The sequence below is a fragment of the Microcaecilia unicolor genome, chromosome 2, assembly GCF_901765095.1.
Source record: "Microcaecilia unicolor chromosome 2, aMicUni1.1, whole genome shotgun sequence".
Taxonomy (NCBI): Eukaryota; Metazoa; Chordata; class Amphibia; order Gymnophiona; family Siphonopidae; genus Microcaecilia; species Microcaecilia unicolor.
Genome location: NC_044032.1, coordinates 279162566 through 279181790, shown reverse-complemented (window position 1 = coordinate 279181790; position 19225 = coordinate 279162566). Strand labels below are relative to the sequence as shown.

General features: G+C 41.2%; 2 protein-coding genes across 1 annotated transcript; one reads left to right on the top strand and one right to left on the bottom strand.

Annotated features, from left to right (window-relative positions):
- The window catches only part of LOC115463556 (perilipin-2-like), a 198836-nt gene that overhangs the window by 116899 nt on the left and 62712 nt on the right, over positions 1 to 19225 (top strand).
- LOC115463558 (perilipin-2-like) lies at positions 346 to 13203 on the bottom strand. The gene is made up of 7 exons (XM_030194201.1): positions 13133 to 13203; positions 11454 to 11492; positions 11177 to 11372; positions 6571 to 6650; positions 2684 to 2954; positions 2254 to 2417; positions 346 to 1174 (listed from the first exon to the last, which is right to left on the bottom strand). The coding sequence occupies exons 2-7, from the start codon at positions 11475 to 11477 to the stop codon at positions 791 to 793; spliced, it is 1119 nt and encodes a 372-aa protein (XP_030050061.1). The 5' UTR covers positions 11478 to 11492; positions 13133 to 13203; the 3' UTR covers positions 346 to 790.

The following is a 19225-nucleotide window of genomic DNA, read 5'->3' as shown; positions in this document are numbered from 1 at the left end:
GACAACTGTTAATTCAGGTAAAAGCCAAGACCTGCATTTGCTGAGGGAGGTAGCTCTTCAAATTAATGTACACAAGTAGAGTTTAGACAGCTATGTTGTGATGGGTACAATTTGCTTGTGTAATAGATCTGATCCCTTTTCTAAGAAATGCAGAATGCATATTTAATGGGTAGCATCCATTTCAGACCATGTAATGCTAACACAGGATTTGGCAACTTCTATTGTGGAAACCTAGACTTGTGATTGTGAGTTTGCCCAATACTGGTAGTATTTGCTTTCAAAACAAGCATTTAGTTATTGTTAGTAGCTATAGCAAGAAGTTAAAAAACCACCCCTCATGCATAGTTGGTTGCCAAAATATTTATATAGTTAGAGACATTACAAAATGTATGGATCAACAGTATAACCCATTTGACAATTTACAATGTATACCAAAACAATGAGATGACAAGACACGGTAAATGTGAAAGGCTTCCTCATATTCTAGCTAGCTCTTTGGATTGATGTCATAAGGCTAGTCAAGCCCTTTTGAATATCTGAATGCTAGATGCAAAGAGTCAGCTTAGTAAAAAGCATAATCCTTCAAGAAAATTTTTTTTACATCTATGAGCACACTTCAAGTTTGAAGGCACATTTTTCCCCAAGCATTGCACTGATGAACAGTAGCCCAATCTTTCTGCACCAAAAGCAGCCTATCATCCTTATCTATCCACTAGAAACATCACATCTCTGCAGGAAAACTTCTCTAAATTAAAGTTACGCCTTCAATCATGGCAGCAGTCCTAAAGTTCTAAAGCCAAATATATTTCTGGTAAAACATAACCATTGCAGTTAAAGAGTCCTTCCAGCAGGTGCAAAGTTCAGGCAGCTCTTCTTCCTCCTCATCTCTGTATTCCTGCAGCTGAGGGTAGATGAAAGATACAAAGTAATCCTCCACATGCAACTCAATTTTCTTCAACTGAGTTTTGGTGATGGTGCAGAGCTGCTCAGCCATGCTTTTGAAAGTGGTAGAGTTGAAGTTCTGGTAGATGTTTCCAGCCATAATGTGAATTTGATGGATCTGGTCCTGGAGGTTTTGGGGCAAGTCTTGAATTCTTGATACCAGAGTAAGGCAGGTGGTCCTAAGTTGGCGAGTCAAGTCCTGGACTCCAATTAGGATACGCGACTCACTTGTCTAAAATAAAAAAACGAAGATCTGAATGTAGTAAAATCTAAATACAGTACTTTTGTCAAATCTATTGGAATGTAGTTACTTGAAGCACTGAATAATGTATAGCATTTATGTGTTTTAGCTGCTACTTACAAAACCCTATCCCATGCACTAAGTGGGCTATAGCCCTATCTTGACTAATTCCCCCCCCCCCCCTCCATTTATAAAAAACAAAAAATCTAGTCCAGAGGTAATACATGGTCACTCACTATCAAACTGGAGTGTGTAGTAGAGGGACATTTTAATGAAATAAGGCTAGGTTGTTCATATTCCTTCTACTTAAGAGCTTCAAGCAGAAGCCATTTCTACTGGTACCATGTAGTACAGCTTCTTGCCTTGGTACAAATATACCAATGTTATCTAGTTGGTTGCAAATATACTCCCAACTAGCTCCATCCCCCTAGCAAGGTGAGAAGCAGGGGCATAGCTGTTGGCTTTGCTGGTCCCCTGCCTTGGAACACGAAATGTAAGAGGGGTAGGGGGTCTGGGTGCACTTGTTCTGTGCAACCCCTTGTTGCACTACTGGTTACTAAAAATACTACAAACCTTTAACCCAACTCCTACCTATTCATTTATACTAGCAATATCCTATAGCCTAGAATGGCTTTGTTGGTGGTGAGGCATCTTCTGTCTATGCCAATGAGGACATTCACAGCATTATAAGTAGTGAATTAGGCAGGAACAGACAAGCACAGCATGTCAATGTTAGTCTAGTAGCCAGGAGTTGCAGTCCTAACTATCCTGCAGAATTGTGTCTATGCCAGACACATCATACGCTTCTCTTGCATGATGCTCAGAGGCTATACCAGTGCTAGGTCTCATGGTTTGCCAAAGCATCTCACTTTCTGGAAAAAGCTTGAAACAAAGGAAATCCCCAGATGTAGAGAACAGCCATCTGAGCAGAAACTAGACAATATGACTGTTGCCTCATTCTTTAGCACCTTTGAGACTTGTTGTATACTGTCAAAACCATATTAGTGCCAAGGGTTTGTATATGCTCATGTGATCACTGAAGACCAAATGCCTCCTAAACAGAATCTTACCAAGTCAATGGTGTGGTGCAGCTGGGTTATGGCATCATTGACTTTGTTCAAAACCTTCTCGTAAGCTCGCCTGTGAACCTTGGAGGACAAGGACTTCAGTCTAATATAGTAACTTGGCTCCTGGGTTCCAGCTTCAAGTCCTTCAAGGATGGCAGCTTTTGTGGCTAGGCAAAGAAATTGTGTTAACCGTTTCTAAAGAGGAAGTAACTGAAGAGTCTTGAAAGGTTTTAGTCAGATATTCCTATTATGAATGCGAGTCTAGTATGCCATGACAATTTAGAAACTGAGGCATACTGAACAGATTACACAGCTTCAGAAGAGCTGAGTCAAGTTATAATGGCCATATAAAGTTTACAGTGGAAGACAAAATGGTACACGAAAGGCTGGCAACAGTGCAACTTAGTAAGTAGTACTTGCATAGTTTAATTACCTGCTTCATCACTCAGTGGGAAATACTGATCCACAAGAGCCTCAGACTTGGTCAGGGCTGCATCTACTCCAGTGCTCACCATCTGCATCATGTGACTTCCTAGAACAGCATTGACACTGCTACTCACAGCTGCCTTGGTCGTTTCTATACTTTCCTGCACAGCTCCCTTGGTCTTGGCCACCACTCCAGTAATCATATGGGCAGCAGCATCCTTTGCTTGTGTCACAGTCCCTTTCACACCAAGCACAAGGCCAATGGCATTAGCCACAACCTACATGTTGTAAAGACAGAATTAAACAGTACCCACGAGCTGAAACGTATAGGTCAGAAAGTTGGTCAATGCCTAAGCCTCAGGAATAAGTGAATCAGCCCAAGCCTTGCAAAAAACTGCTTGAGTCTAGAAAAAGCATTGCTGTATTTGATTTTTTTTTTTTACCCTCTGCCCCTTAAGGTCTTGATGCAGTATAGTCAAACTAAATAGGGGCATCTTTTCCCAACTTTATTTTGGTTATATCATACGAGTTCCTGAGGAAGTGTATATGAAACCCTACAAAGTCGGACTCGCTATAATTAGAAGCGTATGAGCGCTTTGAAATCAGGACTAAACATATTGGACCTGCTCAAAAGATTCCACATCGTATATTGGATTAGATCACCTTACTAGCTCACACTAAGTGCCCAATTGATTATATTACATTGTTTCATGAAATATAATTACTACTACTACTATTTAGCATTTCTATAGCGCTACAAGGCATACGCAGCGCTGTACAAACATAGAAGAAAGACAGTCCCTGCTCAAAGAGCTTACAATCTAATAGACAAAAAATAAATAAAGTAAGCAAATCAAATCAATTAATGTGAACGGGAAGGAAGAGAGGAGGGTAGGTGGAGGCGAGTGGTTACGAGTCAAAAGCAATGTTAAAGAGGTGGGTTTTCAGTCTAGATTTAAAGGTGGCCAAGGATGGGGCAAGACGTAGGGGCTCAGGAAGTTTATTCCAGGCGTAGGGTGCAGCAAGATAGAAGGCGCGAAGTCTGGAGTTGGCAGTAGTGGAGAAGGGAACAGATAAGGATTTATCCATGGAGCGGAGTGCACGGGAAGGGGTGTAGGGAAGGACGAGTGTGGAGAGATACTGGGGAGCAGCAGAGTGAATACATTTATAGGTTAGTAGAAGAAGTTTGAACAGGATGCGAAAACGGATAGGGAGCCAGTGAAGGGTCTTGAGGAGAGGGGTAGTATGAGTAAAGCGACCCTGGCGGAAGATGAGACGGGCAGCAGAGTTTTGAACCGACTGGAGAGGGGAGAGGTGACTAAGTGGGAGGCCAGCAAGAAGCAGATTGCAGTAGTCTAAACGAGAGGTGACAAGGGTGTGGATGAGGGTTTTGGTAGAGTGCTCGGAAAGAAAGGGGCGGATTTTACGGATGTTGTAAAGAAAGAAACGACAGGTCTTGGCGGTCTGCTGGATATGAGCAGAGAAGGAGAGAGAAGAGTCAAAGATGACCCCAAGGTTTCGAGCTGAGGAGACAGGGAGAATGAGAGAGCCATCAACAGAAATAGAAAACGGGGGGAGCGGGGAGGTGGGTTTGGGGGGGAAAATGAGAAGCTCGGTTTTGGTCATATTTAATTTCAGGTGGCGTTGAGACATCCAGGCAGCAATGTCAGACAAGCACGCTGAAACTTTGGTTTGGATGCAAGGTGAGATATCAGGGGTAGAAAGGTAGATTTGGGAGTCATCAGCATAGAGGTGGTAGGAAAAGCCATGGGATGAGATTAATGAACCAAGGGAAGAAGTGTAGATAGAAAAGAGGAGGGGACCAAGAACAGAACCCTGAGGTACACCGACAGGCAGAGGGATAGAAGTAGAAGAGGATCCACCAGAGTGAACACTAAAGGTGCGGAGGGAGAGGTAGGAAGAGAACCAGGAAAGGACAGAGCCCTGGAATCCAAGTGAGGACAGGGTATCGAGAAGTATGCTGTGATCGACAGTGTCAAAAGCAGCGGAAAGATCAAGAAGAATGAGGATGGAATATTGACCTCTGGATTTAGCCAGTAATAGGTCATTGGAGACTTTAGTAAGCGCAGTTTCAGTTGAGTGGAGAGGGCGAAAACCAGATTGTAATGGGTCAAGAATAGCATGTGAGGAGAGAAAATCAAGGCAGCGGTGGTGAACAGCACGCTCAAGTAATTTGGAGAGAAAAGGAAGGAGGGAGATGGGTCGGTAATTAGAGGGACAAGTAGGGTCAAGTGAAGGCTTCTTAAGGAGAGGTGTGACCACAGCATGTTTAAAGGAAGCAGGGATAGTCGCAGTGGAAAGTGAGAGGTTGAGAATGTGACAGATAAAAGGAATAAGAGTAGGAGAGATGGCATTAAGAAGGTGGGTGGGAATGGGATCAGAGGAACAGGTGGTACATTTTGAGGAAGAAAGGAGAAGTGTAGTTTCCTCAATAGTAATAATACAATACTAAGTATCTTGAAGATATTACTACAGTATATAGATCAAACACACTAGGTATCACTCCTTTTATACAGTCTATAGGTGGACGTAAGACCTCAAACAAGAAATTTATATGAATAAAATAGCCTCAACAGCCCAGGGAACCTAACATTAGGACTCCACTGAAATGGCCACCATCATAGGTTCCTACCGCCTTCCGAAAAAAAAAAAAAATAAACTCCCACACTTAGGAGAAATATTGTGAACAAAAGAAACAAAAACAAAAACGGAAAACAGAGTATCTTCCGATATCAAAAGTGATCAAAGTTGAATACAATAAGACATTGTGAGTGTGGAGTACTGTATATTAATACCCACTTAAAAATATTGAATAAGAGCAAATTGTATTCAACTTTATGACCTTCTTAAAAGTATGACTGATGGAAACGAATTAGCAATTTGAAACACTCATCATTGCTACCTGGGAGTCAGGATATAAAGACTTTAGAAGAGTCACAAATCAGCACTTTAAGCTAAGTTGTTGATTTTTTGAATGTTTTGTTGCCGATATATGCTGAATAGTAGACATTGCAATTGTTTCATTTTTCAATACCTTCCAGTTTTCATCTAGAGGGGTCTAGTAATGGATACTACAGTTTTACATCCATTAGCACTCTATAGAGGGGTGTATAGACTGATCACTTTTTGATATCGGAAGATACTCAGTTTTCCGTTTTTTGCTCACAGAATCTTTTTCTCCCTAAGTGTGGGAGTTTTTTTGATGTCTGATTTTTTTCGGAAGGCGGTAGGAGCCTATGATGTTGGCCATTTCAGTGGAGTCCTAATGTTAGGTTCCCTGGGCTGTTGAGGCTATTTCATATAAATTTATGTTTGATCGAGGTCTTACGTCCACCTATAGACTGTATAAAAAGGAGTGATACATTATTGCACTCTTGGCAGTTTAAAATATTTTTTGATTACAGTATATAGATACCTTATTGAGAAAGTGAGGGAGTTATGACATACAAAAAGTTTCACATGTGTATGAGGTTGGATGGAGCAAAGGTTTGAGATTGATTCAGACATTTTTAAATATTGAAGTAGTTTATTGATTATGTTGTGAAGAGAGCACGGGTGTGTATTTTGTTCACACAAAATTGAAAACTTTGGAGAAGTTTGTTCACCCTTAGAGCTATCACTTCGGTGTAGTCTTGCTTGGGTGAGTTTATACTTGAGAACTCTCCCATTATCTATAAAACACTTACTGCAACATTAGTTAAATATTTGGATGTCTGATTAATCTCCTTTGGCTCCCTCTGATTATACTCTGGTTTTTATAGCCAGTATAGTGGAACAAAGCAGCTACAAATCACTACCACACCTACCCCTGCCCACAAATTGAAATCCAACAGTTCTATAAACAAAACGAGTATCCCACAGCAGCTACCTTACCCTTTCAGTTGGTTGGTAGAGGATGGGTAGCTTTTCCATTTTGTCCAGTCCAATGCAGGCATAGTTATTTGCAACAGCAACTACAAAGTATTAAAATGTAGATGTATTCTTCTGGTGAAGATGCAGAGAAGCATGTGCCCATTAAATGTAACAAATAAATAAATATAGAACAGATGAGGAGCCTCAAGTGAGGGCCACATTAGACTTAAGCACATTGGCACAATAGTTTTAAGCAGTGGCTACCTAGGTTGGTTGACACCTGGGGTGCATCAACCCTATTCTCCCTCCTACAAGGGAGTGCACTGAGCAGTTGGTCCCCTGCCCAACTTGTTCTGGGCAGGGGACCAGCAAAGCAGAGCCATGTGATTGGTGCATCACCCCCCCCCCCCCCTTGGTAGGCCACTGGCTTTAAGTCCCTTAAAGTTTAGGAAACTTGAAAGTATTGCTACTTCTAATCATTTCTATAGTACTACTAGAAATACGTGTTCATAGCCCCTGCTCAGAGCTTACAATCCAACCAGGACAGATGGGATGAAGGGATGAGGTTTATGTCAGACATGGGTACTGAACAAGTGAATAGTGATTAGGAGCAGCCTAAGAAAAAGTGGCCATAGATGAAACGATGTACTGACTCAAGTATTCCAGGTGTGTGGTGAAGAGGAATGGAGTCTGGTACAGAAAAAAATACCCAATTAACAGAGTTCCTGTGGAGAAGTGTGGGGAAGAGGAGCCAATAAGTGACTTGTGAAGAGAGGTAATACGAGAGCAGCAACATTGGCAGAATTTTGAACAAATTGAAGGTAAGGTATATAGCTTAATGGGAGAGACCTGCGAGAAGCAAGTTGCAGTAGTGAGGTGAGATGAATGTAGATAAGGGTTTTGGTAGTGTTCTCAGAAAGGACAAATTTTAAGTCTGTTGGATATGTGCAGAGAGGAAGACATCAAGGTTATGAGCTGATGAGAGTTATCCACAGAGAATGGGGAAGCAACTCAGAACAAGATAATCACATATGGGCTCTTAAGAATTTCCCACCCTTGATTCCTCTTTAGAAATAGCTACCTACTCTAACTTCCCCTTCTGCTCAGTGTGTGAGTGTTGGACATTGTGGGCTCTGGTTGTCAGTTATTGGGGAGGGGGGGGGGGGGGGGGGGGGGGGGGGGGGGGGAAGAAGACACCTACGTAAGTCAGACCACAGCAAGGACTACAGGATCCAGGAACCTAGCCCTCACATCAGTAGAAGATGGCTGCAGTTTTAGCTATGTGCAACAGAACTGATTTTCCCTTTAGCTTAAGTCATTAATAGTTGTCTGTCTAATACAATTTCAGTTAGAAATAAGCACTGGTAAGAAGTCATGCAATTATTGAAAAGAGTTCTGTTGATCATTCTAGGTTTCACATTAGGAGTCACTGACCAGGAAGGGGATCTAGGTGTCCTCGTTGATACATTAAAACCCTCTGCTCAATGTGTGGTGGTGGCCAAGAAAGCAAATAGAAAGTTTAGGAGATGAATGGAAAACAAAAATGAGGATGTTAAAATGCCTTTGTATCGCTCGCTAGCGTGACTGCACGTCAAATACTGTGTGCAATTCTGGTCATCCCAACTATTAAAAAAAATAAATAAATAAAAAAAAAAAGTTAGTGGAATTAGAAAAAGGTACAGAGAAAGTGATAAGGGGATAGGACAAAGTGGCTAGGACTCTTCAGCTTGGAGAAAAGATATGATAGATGTCTATAAAATGAGAGTGGAGTGGAATGGGTAGATGTGAATCACTTGTTTACCCTTTCCAAAAAATACTAGTACTAGGGGGCACACAATGAAGCTACAAAGTAGTACATTTAAAACAAATTGGAAAATTTGTTGCCAGAAAAATGTGGTAAAAGCAGTTAGCTTAGTGGGGTTAAATTTTTTTTTTTTAGGAAAAAGTCCACAAGCCATTAAGGATTTAGGGAAATACACTGCTTAATTCTAGGATAAGCAGCATAAAATGTAATGTACTGTTTTTGGATCTTATTAGGTACTTTTAACCTGGATTGGCTACTGTTGGAAACAGGATGCTGGGCTTGGACCTTTGGTCTGTCCTAGTATGGCAGTGCTTATGTTCTTATGTAAGTCAGTGACTTGACTGATGGTGGCTAGGGAGGACTCAGGAGTATCTAGACACTTGGAACTAAGCTACAGCCATGAAGCCTGTTATTCCATGAAGATGAACAATGTGTTCAGATTCTATAGTATAAGCTTGCCAAGGCAAAGCTAGAAGAGTCACAGAACACTTGCAAAAAGTTGATAACAGAAGGTACTCAAACACAAGGAATGCTGGTAGTAGCTTGAAGTTGCCATTTAGGTTAGGTTTCAAGGAATTAAGGAGACACGATGTAGAAGTTTCTATTGAACTATAAAGCTGGCAAGGATCAGTGCACTGTTATAGTGCCTGGAATCTATTGTGTGATATTTACACCAGCCTTTTTAACAGGCCAAACACCCACTTCAGTAGATGTGCCTCTGGAAGTACATTGTGTCCCATTCTTGAAAGGATACCCCATCTAGAGGTTAATAGGAGATGGCAATCACCAACCCTAGGGCTATACCCTAATTATACACACAGGCTAGGTAGAAGAGAAAGTATGAGGTCTTATCTGCTGTGGCAAGTAGTTGCTTCCCATGCATCTCCAATAGCAGACTAGACTTTAAAAAAAAAAATCCAATTTTTTTTAAACCCAGATGTAGTAAAGATTACTACTACATCTTCCTGCTAAGAGGTCAAGCTTAACTATAGCTTCCTCAATTGTCTTAGTCTGTACTTGGGGATTTTTTTTGGGGGGGGAACCCCCCCCCCCCCAATTTAGTTTTTGTTCTACACCACTGTAGACCTCAATTATATATCTCATCCATCTCTTTTCCAAGAAGAGCTCTAACCTTTTAGCCTTTCCTCATATGAGAGTTCCATCCCCTTTATCATTTGTCACTGAACTTTTTTTTTAATGCCACTATATTAGAGAAACTACAACCAGAACTGAATGCAATAAAGGTGAAGTTGCACCATGGAGCAATACAGAGGCCTAGTATTTCTGGTCTTATTCACCATCCCTTTTCTAATTCCTAGCATCCTGTTTGCTTTTTTGGATGCCACATGAAGCAGATTTCAGTGTTTTCTCTTGTGTGCTCCTCCCCTCCCCCCCCCCCCCCCCCCCCCCCCCAGAGGTAGATCCTAGCAATTCAGCTTATTCTTTCCAACATGCACCAATTTGGATTTGTCCACATTAAGTGTCATAAGGTCTTTCTGCAATAGTGCATGTGTTTTAACAACCTTGAATAGTTTCATTTGCAAATTTAACCACCTCACTCATTGTTCAATTTATAAATATGTTACCAGTCCCACTCCACTGTTCACCTTTCTCCATTGAAAGAAATGACCATTTAACTCTACTCTCTGTTCTGGCCGACAAAAAATTCCTAATTCCTAATCCACACTGAACATTGCCTCTTATCCCATGACTGATATCAAAAGCTTTCTGAAAATCTAGATACACTATACCAGCCACCAGCTGACCTTTAACCACACCTTCCCTCAGCTGAACCCATGCTGACTGTCCCATTATCCATGTCTTGTGTAGTTTTCACTATTTTGTCTGGCACCGACAGGCTTCCTGGAACTTTTCAAGTGCCACATTGGCCACCCTCCAATCTTCAGGTAGTTTATGGCTTAAATCCTTTTGATCACATTACGTAATCTGGCAATGCAACCAAAGAATATCAGGCCTCATTTAAAAGTAGGCCCTTTGGAGGCTGGTAGCTCCAAGGAGGACAAGATGGCTGGCCAGATCAAAGAGTGAGCAACAGATTGCATGTTGCAACTAGCTTACTATAATGTCCATTTACCTGGGCACTTTCTGGGTGGGCTGGAGCCTTCTGAAGGCAGTCTTCCCCAGGTAGAGGCACTGTGGGCTAAAGCAGCATTAGTGGGTGGAGGACCTTCTCCTCCAGGAAACTCACTCAGGTACAAACCCTCTGTGGGAAGCAATGCTGGCAGCCATACACAGGCTGTCTTGAAGACCCAGCCACACACTGTTCAGTCTGAAATGACCACTCCACAGTTTATAAGTGAAACCCTTAATTCTGCAACCAGCAGCTTCAGTCAGCTCAAAAGGAAAATAGTCCAACAGTAGATAATGCATTAAACCTCTTCTATGGTTCCTCAAAGGGAATCCAGTCTCCTCATGATAGTTAATGTGTACACACAGTTCCCCCTGTGCAGTTTGAACTAAGCAAATGTGGGATATCAATACTGTTTCCTCTCTGAGAACACTCTCAGCCTATTCAACCCTCATGGTTAAACCCTTCCCCAGCAGAGTGTTTTATTCAGGGGTCCATGGGCCAGGCTCTTCTGGAGCCTCATGACACCTAGCTCAAGTTTCTCCTTCCAGCTCTGCTAGCCAGAAGCACCAAAACACCCAAAGAAAAACAAAGACAGACACCCTCTCCCCCCCAAGGGTGCACACTTCTCTCAACACCACTTCTCTTCTGTATTTTGTTTCATAAACACTCCCATGGGCTGGCTTCCTCACACCCAGGAACCTGTTCAGGTGATCATCAACACACTCACTTACTTTGTGGCTCCAGGTTTTGGATGATGGGCATGGCATTTGCGAGGGCTGCAGCAGCGATGCTCTTTACCCCCTTCTCTGCCACCTCACAGGCAGACTTCAGGTATGGATGGTTCTCTTTTGTGCTGCTGTAAGCAGATGACACCATGACACAGGTAGAGCTCACCAGTGGTAGGTTAACCACCCTCACCAATACATTCTGTCAAGCAAGAAGTATGGGACTTTAGAACTCCAGCATTAAAGAGTGTACTGAAATAATAGATACCATTTGTATACATACCTGTTTGCTTGTTACTGAAGTCATTTTGTTCTTCAAACCCTTCAGAAAAGAGAAAAAAAAAAAAAAAAAAAAAGTTTCATTTCAAGGAAGAATACTAGAAAAAGTTTTGAATCACATCCTGCCTCTCTCTCTCACCAAGATGGGTTAACACACAGAAGACAGTTTAAGGACCCCAAGCCAGTCTGGTTTTCAAAATATCCACAATGAACATGCATATGATTTGCATGCAAATATTCTGAAAACCTGACTTGGGGGTTCCTCTCCCAGGACTGCTTTGACAATTTCTACACTATTAAGATTTATCGCTATTGAAAAGCTTTGCAGCTATTCCTGTGCTTATCAATAACAGACAAGATAGCTATACTCACAGGATATTGACAAAAATAGACTAATCAGTCTCAGAACATTAAAATGAGGCATTTCTATTTTGTTAGAAATAGTAACTTCCCTACACTACACCATTTCCAGATGACAAAAAAAGATACATAATTATAAAATAAATGCAGTGATCCAGTTTAGCTAGGCTATAGGGCAGAGCTTCTCAAACCTCCTCCAGGAATGTAACTAGGTAGTCATGTCTTTAGGATTATGATAACAAATGCCTTACTTCTGAGACATACCTAGGCAGTCACGTCTTTAGGATTAATGCCATGAATATGTATGGATGAAGTTACATTTATTGGTGACCTAACTAAACCTTTTTTAAAGTTTGTTCAGCCACTTGTTTTACACAAAGAACAGTTACCAACTACTAAAGTAGATAAACCACTTATTGCCAGATTTTTCTTTAACTTTGAAAGCTGTACAGCCTGAGCTATTTGAAATTATACATCACAAAAAGGACAGAAAAAAAAAACACATAAAAGCTTCTAACAGTAGCTAAGAGTAAATCTTCAAGGGCCAGATTAGATACAAGTTCTTCTTAGATAAGGAGGAATAGGTCCTCAATCTAGCTTGCTATGAGCCAAATATTCAGAGCCTACTCCTTCTAGAAAGGAATCATCTTGGGCAACTTATTTCACCCCTTAGGTTATAAAAGGGACCTTAGCCATAGATATAAACTATAGTGATTTAATTAGGACTTGCCTCAATCTAATATAAAAAGCAAGTAACTAAATTTTAGGTATGCCTCAAATCGAAAATGGATGACCATTGAGGTTGAGTTTGAGTGAGTTTTTCCCATATTGCTGTTGTCAAATTGAAAAGTAACCATGGAATGTAGCAGCCCCAATTATACCAACAATGTTTAAGCCACAGCTACATATAATTAGTTCTTGCTTTGAAAAGAAGAGCATACTGATAATGAACACTGAAGCTGGTCATGCCTATAAATATGTGTAATGTGCTTACCTATTACAAACTGTATAACAGTCTCATTTGTTGCACATAAGCTGTTGGCTATTTCAGCTAGAAATGTTTAGCCCTACATTGGTACATTTACAAGATTACATATAGCTAGAAACAGTTGTATTTAAGTTACTCTGGTCATAAAAGTTCTTGTATCAAACACCATATATTATGCTCCTAACCAAAACCTAGTCTTAAGAAAGCATTCCATGAAAAGAAAAGAAAAACAAAAAAACAGCCCAAACCACAATTAACCAAGCAATACTTCAAACAAAATAAACTAAAACACACATACAATACACTCTTCAAATTAGACTAGTAACTGACTTTACCTTTGCTTCAAAGAGAGAAGATTAACTTGCTCAAAATGAACACCTTTTCCCTGCCTGCTTAGGGCCCTTTTCAAGGAAAGACAAGGGTGGGGTCCAGAGATTTGGCACTTCCCAGCCACCAACTACTCCCTAGGATATTTATTACTTAGTTCTTTCTTTCCTCCTGCACATCTTTCTCCTGAACTAGTTTGTTTTTACGTTTCAGGTTTTCATTCTCTTCTTCTTGTTTTACTTTCCAGGAAACGTGCACTTCTTCTAATGACTTTATCTCAGTTCCACTAGGGAACCTACACTCCAACGTATGGCCTTTCTCAATTCCACTACTGCAGATTTTTGTTAATGGACAGCAGTGATCTCCAACCTTTTTATGAGAAAGACCCCATAGAAAATTTCAATTCACTGAGTAGCAGTGGTTTGAATAAACCTGCAGCCAAATTGTTGCCATTTCAATGGCACGAATCCTGTGTTTATTTATTTGAGATACAGAGGTTCTGGGCAGGATGAAAAGTCATGGTTGCCTATGTTAGAACTAATCTTACCCACTGGATAAGGAGTGGAAAAAGAGGGGGCGGAATAGCCATAATTTACAAACCCGAATTCACCATCACAACCACGGGTGAATCTACCTCACCACAACTTGAAATTGCATCGACTAGAATTAATCACCCAAACCTAATAGGACACCTTAATGCAATCCTATTCTACAGACCACCAGGAAAATGGCAAGACTCCCAAACACAACTCATGGACTTCATCTTGAACACATGTGTATCTGCCACTAACATCATTATAGTAGGAGACATTAACCTACACCTTGAGGATGACACCTCAACAGGCACACGAGAATGCAAAGAATTCCTAAAACTCTGGGATCTACATGCACCCTACACGCAACCAACACACGAAAAAGGACACACACTGGACATCATAACACACAAATTCGACCAGAACTCAACTATCACACTTACCAACGAAAGATGGACAACCACATTATGGTCGGACCACTATAAAGCAAATATCTCTCTCAACTGGCAAAAAACACACATAAACACAATCAACAAACATGAGCGAACAACATACACCACGAGAGGAAAAATAGACCCAATAACATTTTGGCAACAGTTATACCAGAACGAATGGTCAACCAATGCTAACACCATCCAATTCCTCCAAGAATGGGACGACTTATGCACAACAACACTAGACAAAATTGCCCCAATCCAAACCAGAACAACACACAGAAAATAATCAAACCCATGGTTCACCGAAGAGCTGAAAAAGATTAAAACACAAGTCAGAAAACTAGAACATGCATGGATCAAAAAAAGAGACGAACAAACTCTAACTGCCTGGAAACTACTTCGGAGGAAATACAAATATACCATAAAACAGACTAAAAGACTACACTACAAAACAATAATAGGACCAAACTACAAAGACACACACAAACTCTTCTACTTCGTGAACAAACTGTTAGACATCACACCAGTCACAAACAACAACAAAGATTTACCAGACGTTGAAAACCTTGCAAAATACTTCAAGGAGAAAATTATACAATTAAGACTCCAAATACCTACCAGCACTACTGACTACGCCACACTCCTAGATTGTTTAGACCCAGAAGACGGAATATACCCAGCAGACAGAACTTGGACCGAATTCGAACCACCATCAGAAGACCTCATCACTGAAACACTTAGAAGATATGCCAAATCTCACTGCAAACTAGACATATGCCCAAATAACCTCATGAAAGCAGCCCCTCAACAATTCATAATAGACCTAACAAACCACGTGAACTTCATGCTACGGAACGGACTTTTCCCAAAGGAAAAGGGAAAAATTTTGCTCACCCCTATACCCAAAGACACAAAGAAGAGCGCAAGGGAAATAACCAACTACAGACCAGTAGCATCCATACCACTGCTAACCAAAATAACCGAAGGAATAGTAACTAAACAACTCACTAACTATTTAAACAAATATTCAATACTGCATGATGCCCAATCAGGATTCCGATCGAATCATAGCACAGAAACAGTACTAATTACCCTCATGACTAAATTCAAACAACTGATTGCAACCAGCAACAATATACTCCTCCTACAATTTGACATGTCCAGTGCCTTCGACATGGTAGACCACGGAATCCTACTACACATACTTGAATATTTTGGCATAGGAGGAAATGTCTTAAACTAGTTCAAGGGGTTCCTAACCCAATGTTCTTACCAAGTCACATCAAACTCAGCCACGTCTGCCGCATGGACACCTGAATGTGGAGTACCTCAAGGATCACCTCTCTCACCAACCATCTTCAACCTACTGATGACACCCTTGGCAAAACTCCTATCAAACCATAACCTCAATCCATATATCTACGCCGATGATGTAACAATATACATCCCTTTCAAACAAGACACCAAAGAAATCCTCAAGGAGATCAACCAAAGTCTACGTATCATGAACACCTGGGCAGATGCATTTCATTTGAAACTAAATGCAGAAAAAACTCAATGCCTGATACTCACTTCCCAATACAACACGAATAAATTTACCGCTATAACTACACCCAACCTAAACCTTTCAATCTCAGAAACGCTAAAAATCCTTGGAGCTACTATCGACCGCCACCTAACACTCGAAACCCATGCAAACAACACAACCAAAAAATGTTTTACAGCATGTGGAAACTGAAAAGAATAAGACCATTCTTCCCAAGATCCGTCTTCCGCAACCTAGTTCAATCCCTCGTACTCAGCCATCTGGATTACTGTAACTCACTGTACGCAGGCTGCAAAGAACACATCCTGAAGAAACTTCAAACAGCCCAGAATACAGCAGCCAGACTCATCTTCAGATTACCAAAGTATGAAACTGCTGAACCCTTACGAAAGAAGCTACACTGGCTTCCACTCAAGGAACGTATTACCTTCAAAATATGCACATTAGTCCACAAAATCATCCACGGCGAAGCCCCAACCTACATGTCTGAGCTAATTGACTTACCACTCAGAAACGCTAGAAGATCATCCCGAACCTTCCTCAACCTCCACTTCCCTAACTGCAAGGGCCTGAAATACAAGAAGCTGCACGCATCAACCTTTTCTTACATGAGCACGCAGTTCTGGAACGAACTGCCGCGGAACTTGAAAACGATCTATGAACAAACCAACTTCCGTAAGTCATTGAAGACACATCTTTTTGATAAAATCTACGGAAAGAACCAAAACACCTAAAGCTCACACTCACTGCTCATTAATACATCAACATATCCACTTATAACCCTCAACCCCTAATCTCACCACACTCACACCTCTACTCACAGAAAACGCCCCTAATTTCCTGTTGTTCCCTTCCAATGTCCCAATGTTCTTTTCAATTGATTTATTCCTTATTGATTTTGATTTTGCCACGTTTAATTCCTCAATGTAATCCATAACCTGAATCGTAACATATTGTATTTCCACCAATCATAATGTACTGTAAGCCACACTGAGCCCGCAAAAAGGTGGGAAAATGTGGGATACAAATGCAATAAATAATCTTAACTGGTCTGAAATGTCAGCAAAGGTAACCAAGTATATGCAAAATCATCAACCCAGCTCTAGGGGCGTAGCTATGGGTAGGCCTGATGCAACTTCCTGTTTATGCAGGGTGGGACGTGGAAGGCCCCTGAGCAGAACATCTGTGCCGCGTCACTCCAGGAGGTTTAAATCTAGAAATAGATTGGGTAGCACTCATTCTATTGGTGTTCAGAGTTATGTGTTTTACTTAAATTGATTGTTCATTGGTGCAGTAGGAATCAACATGGTAGGTACCAATGCAGTACATGTGAGCCCTTTTGTACTTAAGGTATGTTGAATTTACATTATATATTCCATGTGTTAAGATATCATAATTATTCTGACTGAATGTTTCAATTTACAGTTTAACGGACCACACCCTGAGGCATGCAAAACATGCCACATGTAGGTAGAGGCGTCCGGTACTGCAAATTGTGATAAAAGGATATGAAAGAATTGAAATGGAAACTAGAAGATTTTAAAGTGTTTCTACACATTGAGTGTACAAGTGAAAATGTGCATGTGGAAAGTTATATAATAAACAACTGAGATTTTCTAATGAATGAATTGGTTGGAGTATAATAAATCTGTTTCTGAATGTAAAGAATGGTAAAATAGGAATTAAAGATGATACTGCTGGGTTGACAATTTTGCATATGTGTATCATGACCGTGGTAGAGAGTTTCAAAGGGTCTGTCCATGACTCCTACATCCTGCATCACTATCACTACTTTTGTTCCTTTGAGGAGGCCAGGTATGGCCATGGATGGCTGCTGGGTAGGTATTGTCTAGAACTAGCCATTTGTCTCACATGTACTCAGTTTGTGTTATGTCCTTCTGATACTGGCCATGTAGGCTATTGCACTCTTCATTGTGGTAATCCCGAAAACACAACTGCCTGCTGTGATTCCTGCACCAGGTTGGAGAATCACAGGTCTAGGGTGTGAAGTATCAAAGTTTGGAAAACAGGTAGAAAAGCCTTTAGAGGAGTGGACACTTTCCATGTTTTGGAGATTCATATGTAGTCCTGCTCCCTTTCAGTCATATGTCTTTGCAGGTTAATGTAGCACAATTAAGAAACATGGACAGTTTGGAGATAACCCACACATGCAGTGTGGTCTGTAAGCCAGTCCTTCAGAGAATCAATGTTTCCTAACTGTACAGATAATATAGCAGTTTGTAGTGTGGAAAGATGCAAGTTACTGGTGCTAGGCTCCAGATTTTGAGACACATCTGGGTTTGACCTTACATCCCTGAGCAGTATGGGACTTGTAGTGCCTGATCCTGCCCATTGAAATCAGTGCAGCATGTCCCATAATGCACCATAATTGGCTGCTTAGCAATCCTAGAGTGGGGCAAAATCTCCAGCATGAATTGGGTCATTTTCCATCTCCAGCCTGGATTGAGTGTGGTATGTGTTGTCTAGGTGAATCGGTGTCCATTAAGGCAAGTGATGGTACTATCTGTTGACATGTTTGGAACAAGGGGTTGGCTTTCAAGGGGTGTGTGCTTACATCTTTCAAATAGTGATACTTGGTGGTGAGTCACAAGTGATTAGCTACACAGCAAAGGGTCAGGTCATTGCCTGTATATATCAGGTCTCTCCCCACCATTAAGTGTGCCCATATCTCATTTGAGCTGAGTAGGTTCCTAGCAGCCTCCAGCTCATTGAACTGTGAGTGTACAAAGTCTGTGTAGACACTTCTTCTTCTATGACTGTCACAGGTCATGTGTGTAGTCTACTAGGGTTTCATCACAATGTGCATTACTCGAATGATGTGTCTGCATGCTGCTCACGCAGGCTAGGACATCTTTTTGCTTGTACTGGCACATGGCCAACTGGACCCAACCAGGTCAAGCCCCTAAGCACTTTGATGGCTGTTTGTGTTTCTATATGTGCTTCTCATATTACAAGTATTTGCTCAGGTTGGGGTTGATATTGGCTTTTCATTCCCCTACCAGCCTTGGTCTGGGGTGTATGCATCAGAATGTCCACGAAGGCATCTTTCCTATTGTAATTATGATCAGTTCAAAGAGGATGTTCATTGTAATTTGCATGTCCTCATAGTCACCAAATATAAATTATAAGACTGAGCATAAAGGATCAGAAATGAGTTACAGAATGGGTGATTAGGCTCAGTCTGGCCAGTGTGTTCATGTACATAGGTTGGATTGTTTCACAAATGGTAAGGGAAATGTGATTGGCTCCTCAGATAGCTAGTTTGGGTCCCAAGCGTAAGGCAACTCTGAACTTGCACAACATTATGTCTGCTGATTATAATTGATTCTCAGTGGAAATGGCCAATTATTACTGATGTGATATGGAGCACCTTACCTGTCACCTAACAGTAACAATATGTATAATTCATGTTTTAGGTGACATAGGATAGGGGAGGGCAGGGTAGAGAGGAAAATTGCTGGACATGGATGGATGGAGGGGAGGACAAGGGAGAGAGGAGAGTTGCTGGACATAGACGAATGGAAGGAGAGGGTAGGGGAGAGAGGAGAATTGCTAGACATGGAT

Bases quoted from the DNA above. Each gene is read 5' to 3' on its own strand.
- LOC115463558 (XM_030194201.1), bottom strand. From the start codon at position 11,477: ATGACTTCAGTAACAAGCAAACAG. The intron at 2,418-2,683 runs GTAATTAAACTA...TTCTTTGCCTAG, and splicing joins CCCACTGAGTGATGAAGCAG to CCACAAAAGCTGCCATCCTT. The intron at 1,175-2,253 runs GTAAGATTCTGT...TTTTTATTTTAG, and splicing joins TGCACCACACCATTGACTTG to ACAAGTGAGTCGCGTATCCT.